At 47.0% G+C, this 19,856-nt stretch overlaps 1 protein-coding gene across 1 annotated transcript; it reads right to left on the reverse strand.

Moving 5' to 3' along the window:
• Positions 1-897: 897 nt before the first annotated feature.
• On the reverse strand, positions 898-15,229 carry SARS (seryl-tRNA synthetase). Its single transcript, XM_006034369.3, has 11 exons — positions 14,976-15,229; positions 11,342-11,412; positions 10,783-10,863; positions 8,824-8,982; positions 7,975-8,118; positions 7,123-7,278; positions 5,171-5,392; positions 4,490-4,619; positions 3,624-3,781; positions 2,054-2,183; positions 898-1,515 (listed from the first exon to the last, which is right to left on the reverse strand). Exons 1-11 carry the CDS (start codon positions 15,109-15,111, stop codon positions 1,358-1,360), a joined length of 1,545 nt encoding a protein of 514 aa, XP_006034431.1. The 5' UTR covers positions 15,112-15,229; the 3' UTR covers positions 898-1,357.
• Positions 15,230-19,856: the final 4,627 nt, after the last annotated feature.

A 19,856-nucleotide genomic window follows, 5' to 3' on the forward strand; every position in this document is an offset into this window, starting at 1 on the left:
AACTTTACAACATCCACCCAACACAGGGGTGACAGTATGGTTGGAATTAAATGATTTGCTGCTTTTCTGGGTTTTTTGGTTTGTTTTTTTTAAATGATCCATAACAGGAAACCCTGGGATGGTCAGCAGTGCAACGAACAGGACACCCTTCTAGGTCAGTCTGTCCCAAGCAGAAGTTACCCATTCTCTAATACAATGTCAACAGCCTCATTTCTCCCAGACTGACATAAAAGTTAATAGACAAAGCACTATGATGCAGCCACCTCTGGAGTGGAAGACAGGAGCCAGCTGGCACAATAACGGGGAAAAGGGAGATTTCAGCCAGTTGACAAGAAGAAATACCCACACTCTGGAAATGTAAAGGTGAGAGGATTCCCATGGTGAAGTTCTCATCTGTTATGTGACTGAGGCAATCGACTTCTTTTAATCAAAGTGCAGAGCACCATGTAGATCTGAGACCTACTACACATGGCACCTGGAAGTGTTCTGGCTGGAACCAGAATCAGTATAACGTAGTCAGTGGTTCAGCACTGCAGACAAGTGGTGGTGAGACACAAGGAAGGGTACTGTGATAACCAAAAAGCTTGTTTAAATCTATCCCAGCCACATAGTTGGTCCAATAAAAGAGATCACCCACAAACACTTTTGCCTATTTCCTGAACCATCGTGGCTACATCACTTCAACGCTACCAAAACATAGAGCAAAACACGGAGCATTTACTGCCTAGGGAGCAGAGGGAGCATAGGTGACTTCAACCTTGTCATGTGCTAGTCCTACTAAGACAACTGCTCCATTAACTGCAGCCTCCAGGTGAATATCTGTGTGGTGATGATTGATCCACCAGGCAAGGTAAATCCAAAAAAACGGTGATATCAATGAGGCAAAGAAGTACACACTTGCTTTCTCAATAGCTTGATTTATTGTCTTGTACTGAATCCGAGATAAAATCCTACATCCATGCAAATAGCTTACCAATACAGTAAAATTGCACGAGGAACTTGAGAGCCTATCCATATTTTTCCCTTTTTTATCTCTTACCCTGTTATATTCAGGTGGGGAAAAGTGTTCTGTCAAATGAGGATGAACATGATATCACCACTTTGTTCCCTTTGGTCAGATTTGTGGTGAGGGTCTCCAAGGAAGCCATATATTCTGCCTAATAGTTGAAGAGACATGGTTCCTGGGAAAAATACTGCCTAGCACTCCTAGCTGTAGCTGAAAGTGCTGGGCAGGCATGGATGGATCCTCTGCAAGGTAGGTGAGATCAGTATTTTCCCCACATTACACATGGGGAAGTTGAGGCCAAGTGAAGTGGTTTGCTCAAACCAAGCTGCCTGCCAATGGCATGAGGTGGGGTTAGGCATCATCTACACCCATGTCCTGCATTTGCTGTTCCAAGGCACTGTCACCTCCAGCCGGTTTCTTCTTGCCTCCCTCTTGCTGCTTCTTCTGTTTCTTGGACTGTTCCTGATCAATGGGAGCAGGTTTCACAAACCGAATCATTTCTTTTAGATCTAGCAAGAGAAGTGAGGCAGATTAACCTTGAGAGAGACCTGGCTGGGAAGGTTCCTGAGCTGCTCTATCCCTACCAGGGTAAGAGCCATTCCCCTTCCAGCCTTCAGATCATGAAGGAGAAGTTTACCATGAATCTCTTAAACCTCCACTCCCAACCCCCTTTTAATTTCCTACCTTCACCCCATCCCAATGAAAGAGGTCCTCCCTCCCCACTTCTAACCTGCTGCTGATCCACTGATCTGAAAAATCAGCTTGAAGACACTTAGAGCAGGGTCAAGTGGGAAGCAGAGGTGAGGGTGAGGGAAAAGATCAGGCAGGAGTAGCAGCACAGGGAATCAAAAGCCCAACTGGACTTGCACAAGATAAGAGTCCCAGCTTTCCTGCATACCCTCTATAACCTTCTACCCAAAAGAGAATGTAGGAACAGAGGCACTGGGGGGGGAATGACACACAAGCAATGGGGAAACAGGGAAGGGAACATAGGGGAAGAAGATTAAGAATGAATGGGCCATATGAAAAGGCTTTCTCTGGTTTTACCTGGTGGCATGAAGTCCTTCAGTTTGTCAGGTATGATGATCCCTTCTTCTGTCTGGTAGTTCTCCAGGATGGCACAGATAGTGCGGGTTGTAGCACACATGGTGGCATTCAGCATATGTACGAACTCCACCTGAAGGGACAAAACCAATAGCACTGCAACCAGGACTTAAGATAAACTCCGCAGACACCATCCCCATAGAAGCTAAGGAGCCACTTCCCCACCCCCCCCCTTTCAAGAAAGGCAACTATAATGCACCATGGGAAATACAGCCCAATACAGCAGCTCAACCTACCAAGGCAAATGGGAACGAGTTTTCCAAACTATGTCTCCCATTCGATGCTGCAAGAGCCCTTACAAATCAAAATTTTGGATTTAAACCTGAGTATTTTGCTAATCAAATTTTTGCTAAGAAAGCCAACATGTTCTACAACTATAATGCACCATGGGAAATGCAGTCTAATACAGCAGCTCAACCTATTTAACTACAGGCTTTTCTTCATTCATAATTTCTGTTGCAAAAACTCCATTTTCGGACCAGCTCTAACTGGAAACCAATACGACCAAGAAAGCTGAATTGTCTGACACAGGTTGAGGTTCTATACAGCACTGCTAGACTCCTAATCCTCTGGAACTGAGTATCGAATACCTCCGACGAAAAAATTGTTGACGATAAACAAAAACAAGTTGACTCAGCAGCTGTGGACTGGGGGAGCAAAGGCAGGGAGAACCCTGGGAAACGGTTTACTCTTCAGACACTTGATTCCCAGGACTTTGGTGCCTGTTTTCTTAACTGCTCTCAAGAGGGCATGTTGGGAGACTAAGCTAGAAGCTGGATACGCATTGGTCAGGAAGGATCTATGAGTAGCTATGCCAAACTATGCTATGGGTAGTCCCTGTGCTCCTGGGTTTTCCTGGGGCTAGGGAGGATTTTCCCCTTTCTTCCTGTTGCTACATGTCAGGGTTTTGCACCCTCGACTCCCGGCCTTCCTCAGAAGCGTTGGGTGTTGGCTGCAACCAAGGCTGGGGAGATAAACTGGGGTGTGCCAGTGCTCCTGTTGAGACTAAAACCCAGAGGTTACTGGCTAGAGGGCCTTGCCCCTTTCCTCGCGGTCAGATCAACTGCCATATTTGGAGTCAGCAAGGAATTTTACCCCATGGTCACACTGTTAAGGACTGTGGGGGTTTTGCCATCCTCTGTAGCAGGAGCACAGATCTCCTCCTTGGACCTCCTGAGTGTGTTCTAACAATCCCTGCAGCAACAGGACCCTGACCAGCATTGTCCCCCAACCTTACCTGTGGCAGGTTAAGGTGCTGTGCTTTGTTGTTGTGTGAAAGGTTTGATTTGTATGGGATGATTTGGATAGGGATGACCTTGCCTCAGGCCAACAGCTGGACTAGATGACCTCCAGAGGTCCCTTCTAGCCCTACTTTTCTATGATTCTAAGGTAGAATATAGGTCAGGGTGACACCTTAGAGTTTAACCATTTCAGAGAGGCATAAGCTTTTGTAGGGAACAATCTACTTCATCAGACGCTAGGAACTGAAGCATGGTATTGAAACATCACCTACTTTGTCCATCATTTTCTTGGTCTGACCATAGCGAATCCGTAACCGACGTGCCTGGTAGTCTGTGCAATTTGAGCAGGACACAAGCTCGCGGAATGCACCCGAGCCTGGGAACCAAGCCTCCAGGTCCAGCTTCTTACTGGCAGCATGATTCAAAGAGCCTGAAACATCACAGGGTAGCAGTTACCAGAGAAGAGAGATTCAGAAACATTGCATAGGCATGCAAAAAGAGGCTGTTCTCTCAAACCCATCAGTGACTGTGAACAGTAACAGCACCCAAAATATGAAAGTATCCTTTCAATCCCAAATATATCAGGAGACAATGCACTCAAAGTTTTACACAACATGCACATGTTGCAGAGCTCCTACTTATTTGCTTTAAAGTGGGATAAAGGTTGATCAAGCCAAAGGTTTTCAGAGGAAACCTCAATGCAATTACAGTTCTAGGACAGTCTTTATGCTGAACAATTCAGTTTAAATGGCCAATCTCATAAACCAGGCAAACAAGCCTACTGATCAGCAACAAGCCACAGGTCAAGCCAGGAATAGCACTGTAGACTTTACTCCAGGGGCGGGCAGTAATTTTGAGCAGAGGGCCGCTTACTGAGTTTTGGCAAGCCATCAAGGACCGCATGACAGGCAGCCAGGGGCAGATAAATATTAATTTTCTAAATTTTTAGGGGCCCCGCGGGCCGGTTAGAATGGCCTGGCGGGCCGCATCTGGCCCACCCCTGCTTTACTCCTAGTATAATGCTGTGCCCACTAGAGCCCTGCATTGATTTTCTCAGCGCAGATCAACAGCTGGTCCCTTCACTTCACCCCAAAAGATATGCAGGCACCCTCAGGAACCAGACAGCCAAATTCTGTACCTGAGACAATATTCACAATATGGTAAGGAATGCCCAGCGACTGGTAGAACTCCTCAGCAGTTGCAATCATTTCATCAAACATTTCCCACGACTTGTTGTCGTGAGGTGACGCATAGACAAACTGCTCAATCTAGCAGGAAAGAGAAACAGGTAAATTGCCTCCTTTCAGTCTGTCCAAGCTTGAAGGCAGAGTAAGGACCAAGAACAATGCACAAAGAGTTGACAGCAGAAACCAAACTTTACCTGATGGATTCAGGTCTAATGGAGCTACAGGAAAGGGAAATAACAACATGCATACACATACCAGCATTTACAGAGTGCCTCAAGCCTGCTGCAGCCTCAAACTCTATGCCAGATTAAATATTTTAAGCGCAGCCACCACTAAGGCAAGGCATGGCAGCCACAGTCAGTGCAGCACCTATACACAGAGATGACTTTTCTGAATAAAACATTCTTTGAATAGACTGACCTTGTGAAACCTCTCAGTTGTATCATGTGCCCTGACACATTAGGAAGGAATTAATTTTAAAGGAGTTTGGTACAGGAGAGAGTGCATGTGTAGATATGCCAATCCCCTCCAATTCAGGGTTTAGTGTTTTAGTTTCCCCTTCAAATACATTGTATCTTCAAGGAAATATCATGTACAATGTTTCCCAAATGAGCTAAATACCTCTTCCTTACCTTTTCAAATTGGTGAACGCGGAAGATGCCTCTAGTGTCACGGCCATGGGAGCCAACTTCCTGCCTAAAACATGTAGACAGCCCAGCATATTTGATGGGCAGATCCTCTGGCTTCAACCATTCATCCCTGTGAAGAGCTGCAATTGGCTGCTCAGATGTTGCAATGAGGTACTTCTCATCAATGGAGCTGTCATCCGATCTCTCACTACCCTTGCCAATTACCTAGAAAAGGTGGGGAGGCAATATCCCTCCATTAGGGTATCAGAGTTGAACAAACTGGTCCGTGAGGGTGTGCAATACTGAGTGATACAGTTCTGTCACAGAACTGCAACAGCCCCCAGGTCAAAAAATCCTCTAACAGGACAAATGCTAATGGAAAACTGTATTCTGTGTACATGCATTTTCTTCATTGTACCATGACAGAGGGTACATCTACCATATACAATGGGGTGCTGTTCAGAAATAAATAGAAAAATAAGGCTGGAGGGAACTTCTAACATGCCCCAAGTAGGATCAGCCCTGCCTAAACCATCCCAGACAAATGTCTAACTGCAATTCAATGCTTTCAACAACACAGGTTCTATTCACCTCGTCAGATAACGTATGTTAACTTGCTTAAATCACCTTCACTGCTATAAAGTTCTTCCTACTATCTATCTCTAGACAAGATAGCACAGTTACTGCCAACTACGGTTCTTTACTGAGACGAGGTACAACAGTGGACTAATGAGCTAACTGACATCTCAGCATGACACTGCGTCTCCCGTTGTAAATTCACAGAGAAAAAGATAGCTATGAACGAGGACGTCTAGGCACTGCACGACAGTCTGAAATGCAGAAGACTCAGCAGGACAACTCAGGAGATTAATTATGAAATAGTCCAGCTCAAACTAATCATTCAGAAATGAGCAAGGATGGAAAGCCCCTGTTGCTGGAGATTTGTTTGACCTCCCTAAAATGTGATGTTGGCCTCTGTCCAGGTCCCGATAATACAGTTTGTGATAGACATCTATCATCATCACAAAATTATTATGACAACTGGCCCCGTCAGGAGTAGTCTCAGAACACAGACCAAAAACGAAGCAGGACAGGAGAATATTTGCACTCCAAAAGATGGACCCTGGAAGTAGCGGAACAGGGAAGCAGATACTACAGCGCCCATATTTAGTTATACATGAGGGACCTTTGGTCTCTGGCTTTCATGAGCAGGAAATATTCCTAAAGACACTACATATAAAAACCAGAAAATCTTGTTCTGTAGGAAAAAGAGACCAAAGTTTCTTTAGAGTGAGGATCTGAAATGAAGGATGAATAATGAACAGACTCACTGACTTCAAGGCTTGAAAAAGCCTCTTCTGATCCTTTTCGAGCCAGAGACTATCATTTAGTAACTCCAAGCTTACCCTAAAATCTTCTGAAAAGTCTAGATCAAGGTTATCCAACTGGCAGCCCACAAGTCACATGAACTGTAAGAGGTTAACATGCAGCTCCTGCCCAGCTGCCACTGCCCTGGCACTCCAGCTGTCATAGCAGCCAGGGTCTTGGGGCTTTGTCTCCATCCCCCGGCCTCCACTGCATGTCCCCATAAGCAAGAAATGGCACAGTGCAGCCTCTGGTATCAGGTGAGCTGGCAGCCCAGAACTTCCATGTGACATGGTGCCATAGGGAAGCCAGCAGGGGGCTGCATGTGGTGCCTGGGTGGGGGCGCAGTGGAGGCTGCCTGTGCTAGCGGGGAAGGGGGCTCCCAGAACTCACATTAGTACGGCCCATGGGGCATACATACCCCAGTCACAGGTGTGACATCCCTGGTCTAGATCAACAAGGTCTGATTTGAAAATCCCAAGCGACTCTCTTGCTAACTGCCCACAGGTGCTGCCTATAGCACATGATAAATGGAAGCTTCCCATGCAAGCCTGTCACTGTGCACAGCTTCTCTCTTCCCACCAGCTTACCTTGTAAAGCTCCTCATCAAACTGACTGAGCTGAGCAACCTCCTGCATCACCTCTTTTCTCATGAAGAAGGGGGTGTAGATGGGGGTGTACCCACTCTTTGCCAGCGTCTGCAGGGCATACTGAATTAGAGCCTGTTCAAGGAAGACCAAGGCACCCTACAAAAACAAGAAAAGCCACTGTCAGGTCACAGAAAGGACTGTATTTCCAAGGAATGAGTACCCACTGTTCCCACAGACTCTAAGGGCAGATACGTATGTTGAGCTCCTCTGAAGATCAAGCCATAAGCACGAACGGAACAAAGCCAAAGGAGTCCAGCCTCACCAAAATAACTAGGGTAGGAAAAGGACCTCAGACACCGTGGATGAGCCTAAACAATGCACCACTAGCCACCATCCAAAATCTATCCCATAAATCAAACAAACAATAAATAAGTAAAAATTACACAGAGCTGCGAGATGGAGTATTTGGGACTCAAAACTTCCTTCCCTGCAGCTTAACACACACAGCACTCAGGTTAATACCCAGGCCCAGCTCAATACCCTTTGATAGCTTTTAAGAATATCATGTATATAGTAAAAACAAGGATCTTCAGAACAAAATGTACTAAGGGGCAGGTTTCGAGTACAGAAGGGGAGCTCCTCTCCCTAGAGAAGGCTCCGTTGGCCTCCTACACAATCAGGGATCAAATTCAACACTAGAGCCTGGCCTGGTACTTTCAGCTAAAACAGCAGTAGGCACAGCACAAGTGATGGAAATGGGCTGCCCATTTCTGCTCTTGTGCTTGTCTGATTTGAGGTCCTCTGACGTGCTCTACAGACAGGAAGGGTTTGCGTGCTGGGGGGCCCTCTCACCTTAAGGAAGTACCCTCTGCTTCCAGCTACTATGGCCCCCTTTTCTCCCTCGTAGCCATCCACCATCACCACTAAGTCGACATGGGAGTACTTTTTTGTCGTTGTGCAGTCTCCCCATATCCTTTCTACTTTGTTATCCACATCCTGCACACAAGATGGAAAGAGCAAGAGAGAAAGAAAAATGAAAAGTGACTCAAGAATTTCTGCTCACAGACACACCAGAAGCCTGGCCCCTTCAGGCAGGAATTCCAACACAGTTTGTATAATCCCAGGTCAGTGTGTTTTGTGAAAGGCAGACTGTGCTTGAGAAGTGGAGCAGACATGCTTTAACTCATGCTGAGGCTCTAACCTGTGTGAATGTCTACTCCAGACTTTATGCTGTCTATAGAGTGACCAAGTGAGCAAGAGTGTGGAACCCCAACGCTGCCCCCTACTGACAACACATTATCCTGCCACTTGGATGCCAGCCCAACCCAACTGTAGTCCTGAAGATAAATGTTCTTTCTGAATGAATTAATCAGCAAAGGCAGATCCCAGCGTCTGGCTCTGACTAAGTTTCCCATGTATTCCTCAAACAACGACAGCATGCTGCACTCTGAGCAGTTCTTTATGCTCGGTGAGCTCCTTCTCCACAGGGAACGCAGTCTTGTCATGCAGATTTCATTCACTTGATCCCAGATCTCAGCAAGCCCTTTCGGCAGGGACCTCACTTCAGTGTTCCCTGCTCACCAGGACCCTCGGCATTTTGCTTTGATGTGCCCGTGCACGGCTGTTTGGAACTGACTATATGTTACTTCCCTGTACTCACCAGAATTACCATCTACATGAAGGGGATGCATCTGTTCGTACCTCGTCGTTGCTGATGGGCACAGAGGGATGGAGGAGGTTTCCAATTTCTCTCAGGTTTTCAAACCTCTGTGCTTCCAGTTTCACCCGCTCTGAATCACACTTCAGGATAGCATTATCAATCAGAATCCGAACTTTCTTGATCTGGGATACCTGAAGACCCTGTTACAAACAAAACACTAGGTACATCACAACTGAAACTTTATAAACAGGAAAAAATAGCTTTAACATCCTTATTCTAGCAAAAGGACAATGGCCCTGTAAGTACCACTAACCACCATGATTCTGTTTAATCTACCTGGCTTTTGCAATGAAAAGTTTTATTTCATCATCAGTCAGAATTCACTGAATGTGTCAATACAGTACTGGATGAAAGGCCACTAGTTGACATGCTGTATTCTCATATACATCAGGGGTCAGCAATATTTTTGGGTAAAGTGCCAAAAAACCCTGCAACCTCGACTTGTAAGATCCCAGGGGCAGATGGCAAGGGCGCAACAAGGGGCCCGATCCTTGTTGAAGCAGCACAGCCCTTTCTTTGCTGTCTGCCCCAAGGTGCACGTGCGCTTGCCACCAGCAACAAGCCAGGCAGGGCTGGTGCAGCTGTTTACAGCCTCCCCACCACCTGCTGCGAGCAGCTCAGGCTCCACGGCTGGCAGTACAGGACTGCCCAGAGCTGGGGCTGGCTGTGACGTGCCGAGAAAAATGGCTTCATATGCCACACTGACACACATGCTGGGGGTTGCTGACACCTGATATACACCTTCCCCCTGCCACAAAAAAAATTAGGCCCCCAAAATTGGGATGTTAGACTTTTGCAAAATTTAGACTTTTGCAAGGCTTTGAACAAAGACTTTCACAAGAAGCTACTGAAGAAGCTAGGTTGTCATGTGGAAAGAAACAAAGCACTGGAAAAATTGGAAAAGGACTAGGAACAAAAGGGCAGTTTCCATCAAAGCAGAAGTGCTTCAAAATTCTACATGTGTTTATTATTCATTAACAAGCTAGAAAGCAGGGGGTGTCGAGATTGGAGACAACAGGGAACGACTTAGTTTGGTCAAATCCAAAGAAAACTACAAGGAAGCCAAGCAAATGGGTAATACAATGGCTAATTAAGTTCAGCACTGAAGAATACCAAATACTGTATGTTGTTAGGAATAACAGGAACTACTCCAAAACCTAGCAGCATTCCAAATTTATTCTGTCAGTGCAGAAATGGGACCCAGCATCGCTATAGACAGCTCAAAGACAACCTTCTGCTCTCTGTGCTGCTCTGGTAAGTAAAACAAATATGGTAGCATGCAGAGGGACTGGGGTGGAGAAGGAAAAAACCTTTTAATTATATGAATCAAGTGTGCAGTTATGTCTAGACTACTGCATGCAGCACTAATCACCCCATCTGAAATTGGGATATTGCCAAATTATAAGGGTGCACCAATAAAACATTTTTTGATTGATACTAATGGCCGATTATTAACCAGCCATATCGGCTGATACTGATGTGATTGCCGATATGCAGCCCAGCAGCTTAGAAAGCAGCGTCCGACCAGTAAATCGGGGCGGGGGGCCGGGCCGGCGGCAGATTGAGGCCCCTTCATGGTGAGGGTGGGAGTGGGGCTGGGGTAGGGGCAGGCGCTGCCCAGCTGGGGCGCATTTAATGGTGACATTATCAGCTACACTGCCCCAAAAAAGCTAATTGCTGATAAGGTAAATCTTCCTTTTATCAGTGTCGATACAATATGGACCGATATATCAGTGCACCTGTAAGCAAAATCCAACAGGCTGGCTGAACTAAATGATGTGGTCGAAGTCCCTGAATGCAGACATACATATACAGTAACGTACAGCAAGGAATCATACTTAAGTCAGGAAAAGAATCAGAAAAACATCAAAATAGAAGCCGGGTAATGGCTATTTTTCCATAATGTCCAAAGACCAGTGGAAGATGGAAATCTAACTTACCGCTAGTATGTCTGCAGTGAGATCATCAAGTTTTTGTGCACTTTCTGGTAGAGACTCATCATCCCCTACAGGCTCCTTTTTCTGTGACAAAAAAAATCCATAGTACCACCAAGACAGAGAGAAAACAGTAAGACTTTTCCAAGAACATGCATCTTAAACAATAATGAGGAGGAGGCAACTACAGCTGCTGGAAGAGAAAGGGTGGAATTAGGACTGGGAGGAGAAGGGTCCACATGAGACTCTTCACTTTAGGAAGTGGCCCAGAATATGGAGTAATATGAAATCATGGCTTGAGCTGATTAAAATTTCAACAGTCCAGCAATTTTCAAACCTACAGCAGCCTCGATTTAGATTAGCTAGAAGTTTCAGAGGACATTTCTTCAGATCATTTCCTGAGCAAAATCCCCCCAGCAAAGCCAATCCAGGTAAGAAAGTTAGGACCAGACCAGACTGTTTTGAAGTAAAGACTGCTCTGAGCTGGTGCCATACCAGCTCAAGGTGAGGACTATATTACAAGACAATATAACTATTACAAACATATGGTGCTTCTCTCTCTTACCTTCATTTTCTCACCTATCGTTTTGCTGCAAAGGTTCTTCAGTTTGTTCAGGTAATCTGTACGAAATCGACCTAGGAATAAGGCATTGGAGGAAAATGTAGTTTCAGCACAGAGACTGCTGGTTTACACAATTTTACTAATGGCTTCAGAGACCTGTTGAGTTGGAATACCGTTATCCGTGTAAATGATGTAAAACTCATTCCCTCTTCACTTCAAAAGAACTGCCAACTCTCTGAATAAGATTTGTAAAGAGGAGTGGAGAAATGCTTGTGGAGAGTAGGCACTTCAGTCTGTAACGAAAGGATGGCTTCAAAGCCAATGCATGAGGAATAAACACTGAGAGCACTGTGCCCCTAGGCAAGCCACTGCCTCTCTGTACTAGTTTTCCCATCAATACATTAAGTGTAATGATTCACTACCTCACAGGAGCACTGGGAGGTTTAAGTCAGGCATGCAAAACTCCACTTGCCATTTTGCATTGCTCAGTACCCTACAAGACAAGAAGAATAATGAAATGTTATCATTCTAGTGTCGTAAGTAAACAGACTGTAGCCTTATCTAGAGGTGCACCAATATATCGGTCCATATCGTAATGGTACTGATAAAAGGAAAATTGATATTATCAGTAATCGGTAATATGTAGCCAGTAATGTCACTGATAAATGCCACATGCATGTGCGCAGCCACAGCATGCACATGGCCAGGAATGCAGCCCGGCAGCTTGGAGAGCAGCATACGTCCAGTAAGTCAGCGGGGTGGAAGGGACATGGGGGTGCAGACTGATGCCCCCATGGTGAGGGAGGGAGGGAGTGGTGCAGGGGCTGCCCAGCCAGGGTAGGGCAGGGTGCAGGAAGGAGCTGTGGGCAGCTTGTCCAGCAGGTGCAGGGGGGAGGGGTAGGAGGGAGAGGCGCCCCTGCTGCTGCATACACCCCTGGGGGAGGCATAGAGGGCACGTGCCCCTCCAGATTTGTGCATGGGACAAGGGTGGGCTGCCCACTGCGGGTTCAGGGCAGGGGGCTGTGCCAGCCTATTCCCCGTGGGGAAGCTTAGCCAGGGCTGCACTCAGGGCAGGCGACAGCAGCACTGGGAGTGGGGGGCTATGGCAAATTTTGGGGTGGCTGCAGACCAACCTATAGCCTCCCAGTGCAGCTGCCACCTACCCTGCCCTGCCCTCAGCCCCAACCTGGGCCCCCTCCCCCCAACCGAGAAGAGGCTGGCGCAGCCCTTGGCCCAAGACCTCAGCGGGCAGACCGCCCGCACCCCACACACAAATCTGGGGGGCACATGCTCCCATGCCTCCTCCAGGGGTGTGCGCAGTAGCAGGAGCCATCCCCCCTTCCCATCCCCCCAGACAAGCTGCAGCTCTGTCCCATGCCCTGCCCTGGCTGAGCAGTGCCTGCCCCTGCCCCATTCCCTCCCTCACTGTGGGGGCCTCAACCTGCACCCCCATGCCCCGATTTACTGGCTAGATGCTGCTCTCCATGCTGCCAGCCTGCACTTCTGGCCACATGCAGGCTGCAGCTGCACACATGCACGTGGCATTTATCGGTGACGTTATTGACCACATCAGCCAAAAAAAGCCGTTTGCCGATAACGTCATTTTTCCTTTTATCGGTGCCTATGCAACATGGACCAATGTAGAGGTGCACTTCAACTGGTTAATAATCAGCTAGCGGTATCAGTCAACAAAATCTTTATCAGTGCACCCCTTGTCTTATCTGACATTTCAAGACTTGAAAAAGTTTGGTCACTCCCCACAGGGGAAACAGAAACCTTTTCCACAGAAGAGATGAGCCTACATCCACCCCTAACAGTTCCTGAAAAATGTATGCTTTCATTTTGAACATGTCTAGTTTCTTCCTGGTGCTAAGATGGGTTCCTAAATGTGAGTCTGCAGTGGCACCATATTCCACAGGCTACAAAAAGGGCCAAATTTCCTCTGCTCCACTTTCCAAACAGCAACATGGTGCGATCGACAAAACCTAGGGCAGTTTCACTACCACTATGCAGAAGAAGAAACAGACATGCATCTTATCTACTACTATTTTGGAAATCTGAGTGTGGCGAGGGCAGAAGCAGGAAATAGCGTCCTTCATTAGAATGAAGACCTCCCAAAGGGAGGAGCAAGGACAGTCAGAGTAGCAGAGGCCAACCACCCCAGTGATGTCCAGATGGCTGGGGAAGGATAGAGCCCAGGACACATGCCCTTTCTGCTCCCCAAAGCAAGGAAGCTCTCGCGCCTCCAGGGAAGAAGAGAGGGATTTATCAGAAGTCTACTAACTAAAGGCACATTGTAATGAAGGAATCAAAAACTGCAGCCAGGGATAACCACCCGGTTCTAAGCTCTCCCTTCCTTTTCCAGGAGAGAACAGAATCCGGTTCCTCACTAGAGCACTGGCATTAATACTCCTGATGGTGCATCTCCATCCCCCCTTTATCAGCCTCTGACTGGTCTGTTTTGGGCTCTGGACAGTGAAGAGATCAATTCTAAATAATTCAAGCCTTGTATTAATAATAATAAAAATATAAAATATAATTAATAATAATAATTCAAACACTGATGACAACTAAGCAAAGCTCCTTCACTCCCACGCACCCTGTTTTGAGATAGACAGAGTATTAATTTACAGAATCAGGAACCAATGTCAGAGTTAGAAGGATGTCTGACTCTTGTCAAGACAGGCTAAGAAAAAACGGATGAAAAATGATCGGTGAATGTGATGACATAGTCTGAAATGTAAGCCATAAAAACCGAGCACCCAAAAACCAAACATGTGCTCTCAGACACCTGGCAGTGCCAGCTGGCCGAACAGCAATCCCTTCCGGTTTGTGGCATCAATAGATGGGCGGCCATGCTAGTTGCAGCTGGATTGCATCAGGCTGAATGATTCACCCGTGCTCCCGCCCCGCATCCTGCCAAATAGTGCTCCAGTGATTTACATGGCAGCACATGCTCACAGGGACCAAATGCAAGAGGCTTCTCTTGCCGTGCACTGAGACAGCTCCTCACAGGAGGTTACAGGTCGCGGTGCTGTCCTCCACGCCGCGCTGTAATGCAGCAAGCCCGGCCACCCGCCCTGGCTGCGTTTAACAAGCAAGCTCCACATGCACTTTGTGACACCCTTCAGGGCGAAGGAAGGGTTCATAAATCGTAAGGGGCCGGAAGGGACCTCGGAAAACGGTCAGGTCCAGCCCCCTGCACCAAGCAGGAAAGACTCCTGGTGACCCCGGCGAGGTGCCAGCAAGCCCCTGCAAAGAAATCTAAGCCGTGGATACAATGCAGAGCAAGGCAGCAGGCTGCAGACAGGAGGTGTAAAATAAGGACCCCGATTCTTCCACAAGGGCCCCACGACAGGAGTGCGCGTTAACCCCGTGTTTCTCAACCCGCCAGTTGTGACCCCAAAATGGGTCGCAAGAATATATATGAAAGAGTTATGCACAGACTTAAAAAATGGACTCTCCTTTAACGGGAGGAACCGCAGCTTTGCCCTTGCAGGCTGCGAGGCGCCAGGGCCGGGCGCCCCCGACCCCGGGACAAGGCGGGACTCGAACCACAGCCCCCCGGGATTCCCCCTCCCGCGCACGCGCACTGCGCCGCCCCGGACCGCATCTGGCAGGGCCTCCCCGCGCTTACATCGCCGCCAAGCCGCGTCCGCTTGCACCAGCGCGTCCACCAGCCCCGGGTCCTTGAAGCGCTTGATCTGCATGTCGCGCACCACGGCGGGGTCCCCGCCCTTGTCGGCGCGGAACAGGTCCAGGTCCAGCACCATGACGGCGGCGGCGAGTGCCGGTGCCTGTCAGCGCGGAGGAGGAAGCGGCGCACGCCCACTGCACATGCGCCGAGAAAGGATGGTGTCGCCGCTCCCTCCCGGCGCCTGCGTACACCCCCGGCGGAGGGCGAAGGGCGGCTTGCGCATGCGCCCATCCCAGCGCCAGGGAGGCTCCGCCCACTCGGGTCCCCGGCGTGGGCGCTCTAGCGGCCCCTGCAGGCTCCGCGCGGGATCGCAGCGCCGCCTTGCATCAGCGCTGCAGTGAAGGGGGGATGCCAAGGTGGATGCGGACCCTGCTGGTATTGCAGACGCCTCCTTGGGGCAAGAGGAGGGGGCTGGACGGCCCCATCCTAAACAGACTTCAAGTGAGGCCAAAGACAGGGTCAGAGCTAGGTTAGACAGGAACTTAGTGCATCCCCATCAGCAACCAGGAGGCAGGGTATAGATGCACCTGATAGACCGACTGGGTCAGAGATGCATAAGCTTCCATGAGCCGGTGCTCACTCCAGGTGCTCCGGGACAGGCAATCAAATGTCCTGCCTTGTGCCTGACTCCAGATGAACAACCTCTCCGCCTGCCTAAAATCCACAGAAACCTGGGCCAGGCCAAGACTTGACCTCTCAGCATCCATGCAACTAACCCGCTAATGTTGTGGACTGGCCGAGGAATCATCTGATTATGGACACGCGGTTCAGTTCTGTCCAACCAAGCTCTAATCCTACTTGTAGTTCACCTCCCTACCCTTGTTACAGTGCAGACGGTGCTCTGAAGGATGTCCCTTCCCTCCCCTCTCCTCCCCCTCCTCAAGCAAGTAGTCTCAACTGGAGTAGTCAGAAACGTACATGTTTTATTTCATCAAAATGGTACATGCATCTCCTGCCCCCAGAAGTCTAAAAAATTATTTTAAAACAGTGTAAAAAGGAAACCTGCCCCACATCTGTAATACAGAAAGGTAAATGGCTTTGTCTTGACAAAGCTGAAAAAAATGCAGTACAAGATCCTAATTTTATAAATATAATCCAGTCTCATCTGTAATGTACAGAGTTGCAAAAAATTCTTTGTCATTTATGTAAGAAATGTATCTTCTAATCCCTGAATAACAGCCTACGCCCCACCACTTAGCCATACCTTAAAAACCTCAAAGATTGCAAGTATTTACAAGACTCAAAACAGTTTGCACATTGGTGACATATTACAAATATTACACAGTTTAATCCAAAAAAGGAGTTTTCTATAACAATATTACCATGTACAAAATATTGCAAAACCAAAGTGCCTATGTCGATCACGTTATAAAAAAAATAATAATAATGGTGCTGTTAAATAGAGAAAGCATCTGATTCTGATCTCTTTTGTGCTGATGTAAACCAGGAGTATCTCCACTGAAGTCAAGAGGGTCACACAGCTGTAAAGACGACGTGTGTGGTTCATCTCATAAAAATCCAGACCTGAATTTTTGGCCATTTCCCTTATCTGAAGGATCCAAGCTAACTAGATATTCAAACAATAATGAGCAACTCAAGAGCTACTGGTAATGAGGATAAAGTACAGAATGGCAATGCAATTACCTCCTCCTAGACTATTCACGCATGGACCATTCTGTTCAAGATGCCCACCCTGAACTCTAGTGTATGGGGAGAAGTCTCTCCGAGTAGTAAAATACATTTGAGTAACTCCCAGAATCAGCCTACCCCAAAGGTCTGCTAAAGCTCACGCCCTATCTGGATTTGTTTTTAAATCTATGGTTGCTGCAAACAGTAGGGGAGTTCACTATCCAGAGTTACCAAAAATCTTCTCAGCTTTTTTGGTTGTTATTTTACTGTACCGTCTTGTCGACTTCACTGTTTGCCCTGTCTAGTCAAGGTGTATAGTCAAACTGAGCTACACACACGTTTGTTTGCAAGACTTGTGTGAGCAACCCCATGAACTTCAATGGGAACACATTTACTTCAATATTTGCATGGTGAAAAATTATACCAGTTTCTTCTCTTATTCATATAGGTCTTTACATAGCAAGGAGGGGAAAAAGCATTAGAAGAAAACCACATGAAAAATTTGATTGAACAACCCCATAGGATAATTAGCAGAAAAATGGAGAAGCAGGGGTACTTGTGCATTACATTTTTCACTCTTGTTTTAAACAAGGACTTAAGATTTCAAATATGACAGTCCCCCTTTAAAACTCATGTTACTTAAGAGGTAGTCTATGCAGGGTTTGTTGGCCAGTAGAACTATACCAATTTAACTCAATGAACAAGACTATATGTTCACAGAGGAAACATGCTGGTACAATTTCCCTATATAGACAACCCCCTAATCATTGTACCATTGTACCATCCTTTCAAATTTTAATCAGTACAGGGTGAGAGAGGGTTCTGCTCTTTCGTGTCTTGGTCTCTAGAAGTTGCGATCAAGGGATATTCTCAGCAGCTTCCAAACTGCAATTGCAGGAGATTCTGGGCTATGCTAATTTTTGTGGGGTTTTTGCTTTTAAAAGCAATGTATCCCCAACTCCCCTCTCTGCCCAAGTCCAATGGCGACTCAGGAGGCACCCTGTACTGTCTGCTATTTTAAATTTTTCTTCAACCAAGTGCACTTTATCTGCAGTAGGCCAGAAGGTGAAGAAGGAAGATGATGGCGCAATTAAAAATGCAATGCTGTAACTATGGTAAAGGTTGACAAGTTAAAACATATCTATGCCTGCCCAAAGTATAGCTGTCAATGGACCTCAGTCTAAGGGCAACTGGAAAATGGAGTGGCAGTGTTACATAGCTTTAAAGAAATACTGAGAAGGCCGTCTGGTCTTTTTCCCATTCATGAAATTGGCTGAAGTGATGATGCCTTTTTGAGAAAGGGTATAGAGGAAAGCAATAAGAACAACTGATGGCTCTAGAAAGCATGCATTTCTTGGGCAGGAATTCTTGTCTGGACTTATCTAATGTTTTGAAAGGTATAGACCAGAGAAAGCGACCTTTTTCAGATTGTATGCGTTAGTCATGCACGTTTTGACTTTGCCTCTGATCTCATTCACACGCAAGGAAGAATCAGGGAACAACTTCGTGACAATTGAGTTATATTGCGATGAAACCAAAGAGCAATGAGGACACCTGTTTGCTCTCCTCTTCAGTTGCTTCAGGCTGTGACTATTCTGATTCGAAATGCAAACTCACACTGTTGCTTGGGAAGGTTAAAATAAACTAACACAAACTCACGAAGGAAGTATCAACCCGAGCAATAAATGCATGTCGTCAATGCATGTTTGTGGAATCCAAGGACAGTTGACTGGGCTACCCACGGGCCACTCAACTGAGCATCTCTGATCAAAACCCACAGCCTCTTGCCTAGGTACAGTGTTATAACAATGGGTGGGCAAGCAGGGCCCTAGACTTGAGTGCTGTCTGGTGGGGGGGTGCCAAAATGAAGCTATGGGGGTGCCTCACCATCCCTGCTGGAGCTCCACATGCATCAGGAGCTCACCAGCTGGTCAACACAGGATCTGGCTGGGGTCCCCAATTTTGCACAGCTCTGAAGCCCCAGCCCCCAGCCCTGGAGGTTGGGGAGGGAAAGGGTGAACAGCAGCAGCGCTCACCCCTGGGGCTCTGAAGCTCTGTGAAAGCAGGGGCTCAAGGCTGAGACTGTGCTGAACAGCTGTTGAGCTCAGCACTCACAGCACATGTGGACCTCAGGCAGGAGCTGAGCTGACATGCTAGTGAGCTCCAATAGCTCTCTCCATATGCAGTGCACAGCCATGGTTGGGTACATCTATGCCATTGCACTACCCTGAATCCATCTCTGGGTGGAGGCTGCAATTAGAGTCCATTTCAGCAACAGCAATATAGAGACTCAAGAATGATAAACACCGTTAAAAAGTGAAATCACCTTCCAGATGCAGGTTTAACCCCTGTAGTGCCCCACAGAGGCACTGATTGAGTGCATTAAACCAGGAAAATTAGAAGGATATTTAAGATATCCCCCTCCCCCCGCCTCGACTAAAGACCGTGTAGCTTGATTATCCGATCGTACCATGGCTTAGAAATGGTAGCATGTGCAGGCCTCTTCTATCCCTCTGGCTCCTGAGCACAAGTTATTAGAGAGAGTGGGTAATTAATCCAAGCAGAAATAGTCATGCTGAATATTTCTCCTTTTTGTATGATGCCCTGGTCTACTGTGATGTCTGCAAACTTTCCCCTGCTACCATAGATGCATCCCTCTGTATTTAATGTACAGGCTAGTCCCCACTACTTATAGCAGTCTGGGTGGGCTAACAGTTATATGCCTGCTAAATGAGGTGAACGGTAAAACTAAGTTAATACTAGCAACAAAACTAATAAGAACATCAATTCTGTAGCTGGTATTAGGGGAGACACTAACAAGAACAGCTGAGTCTGCAAAAATAGCCCCTCTTCCATGGTAAACAGGGCCTAAGTAGTGTCCTTATCATTGACCTCTACCTGGATGGAAAACGGCTAGTGAGATTTACCCAATATAAATAGCTGCTAATATTAGCAATGGGTGTTTTAAATGCTGCAGACTACTGTGCCAGTCCCAAACATATCCCTTTAAATATTTGTTTAGCTTGGCAGATAAGGGAGCAATATACTCAGTGTCCCTCATAAGCAACAAAAGGAGATGGGTTTCTAGCTCTCTGCCAAGCATTTGGACAACTGTTAAGTTGAACACTCACTAAAACAGAGTTTCTTTTGACGCACATTTGGGGAGATTTTTGCCATGTTGTAAAATATTCT

Source organism: Alligator sinensis, unplaced genomic scaffold, assembly GCF_000455745.1.
Source record: "Alligator sinensis unplaced genomic scaffold, ASM45574v1 scaffold872_5, whole genome shotgun sequence".
Classification (NCBI taxonomy): Eukaryota; Metazoa; Chordata; order Crocodylia; family Alligatoridae; genus Alligator; species Alligator sinensis.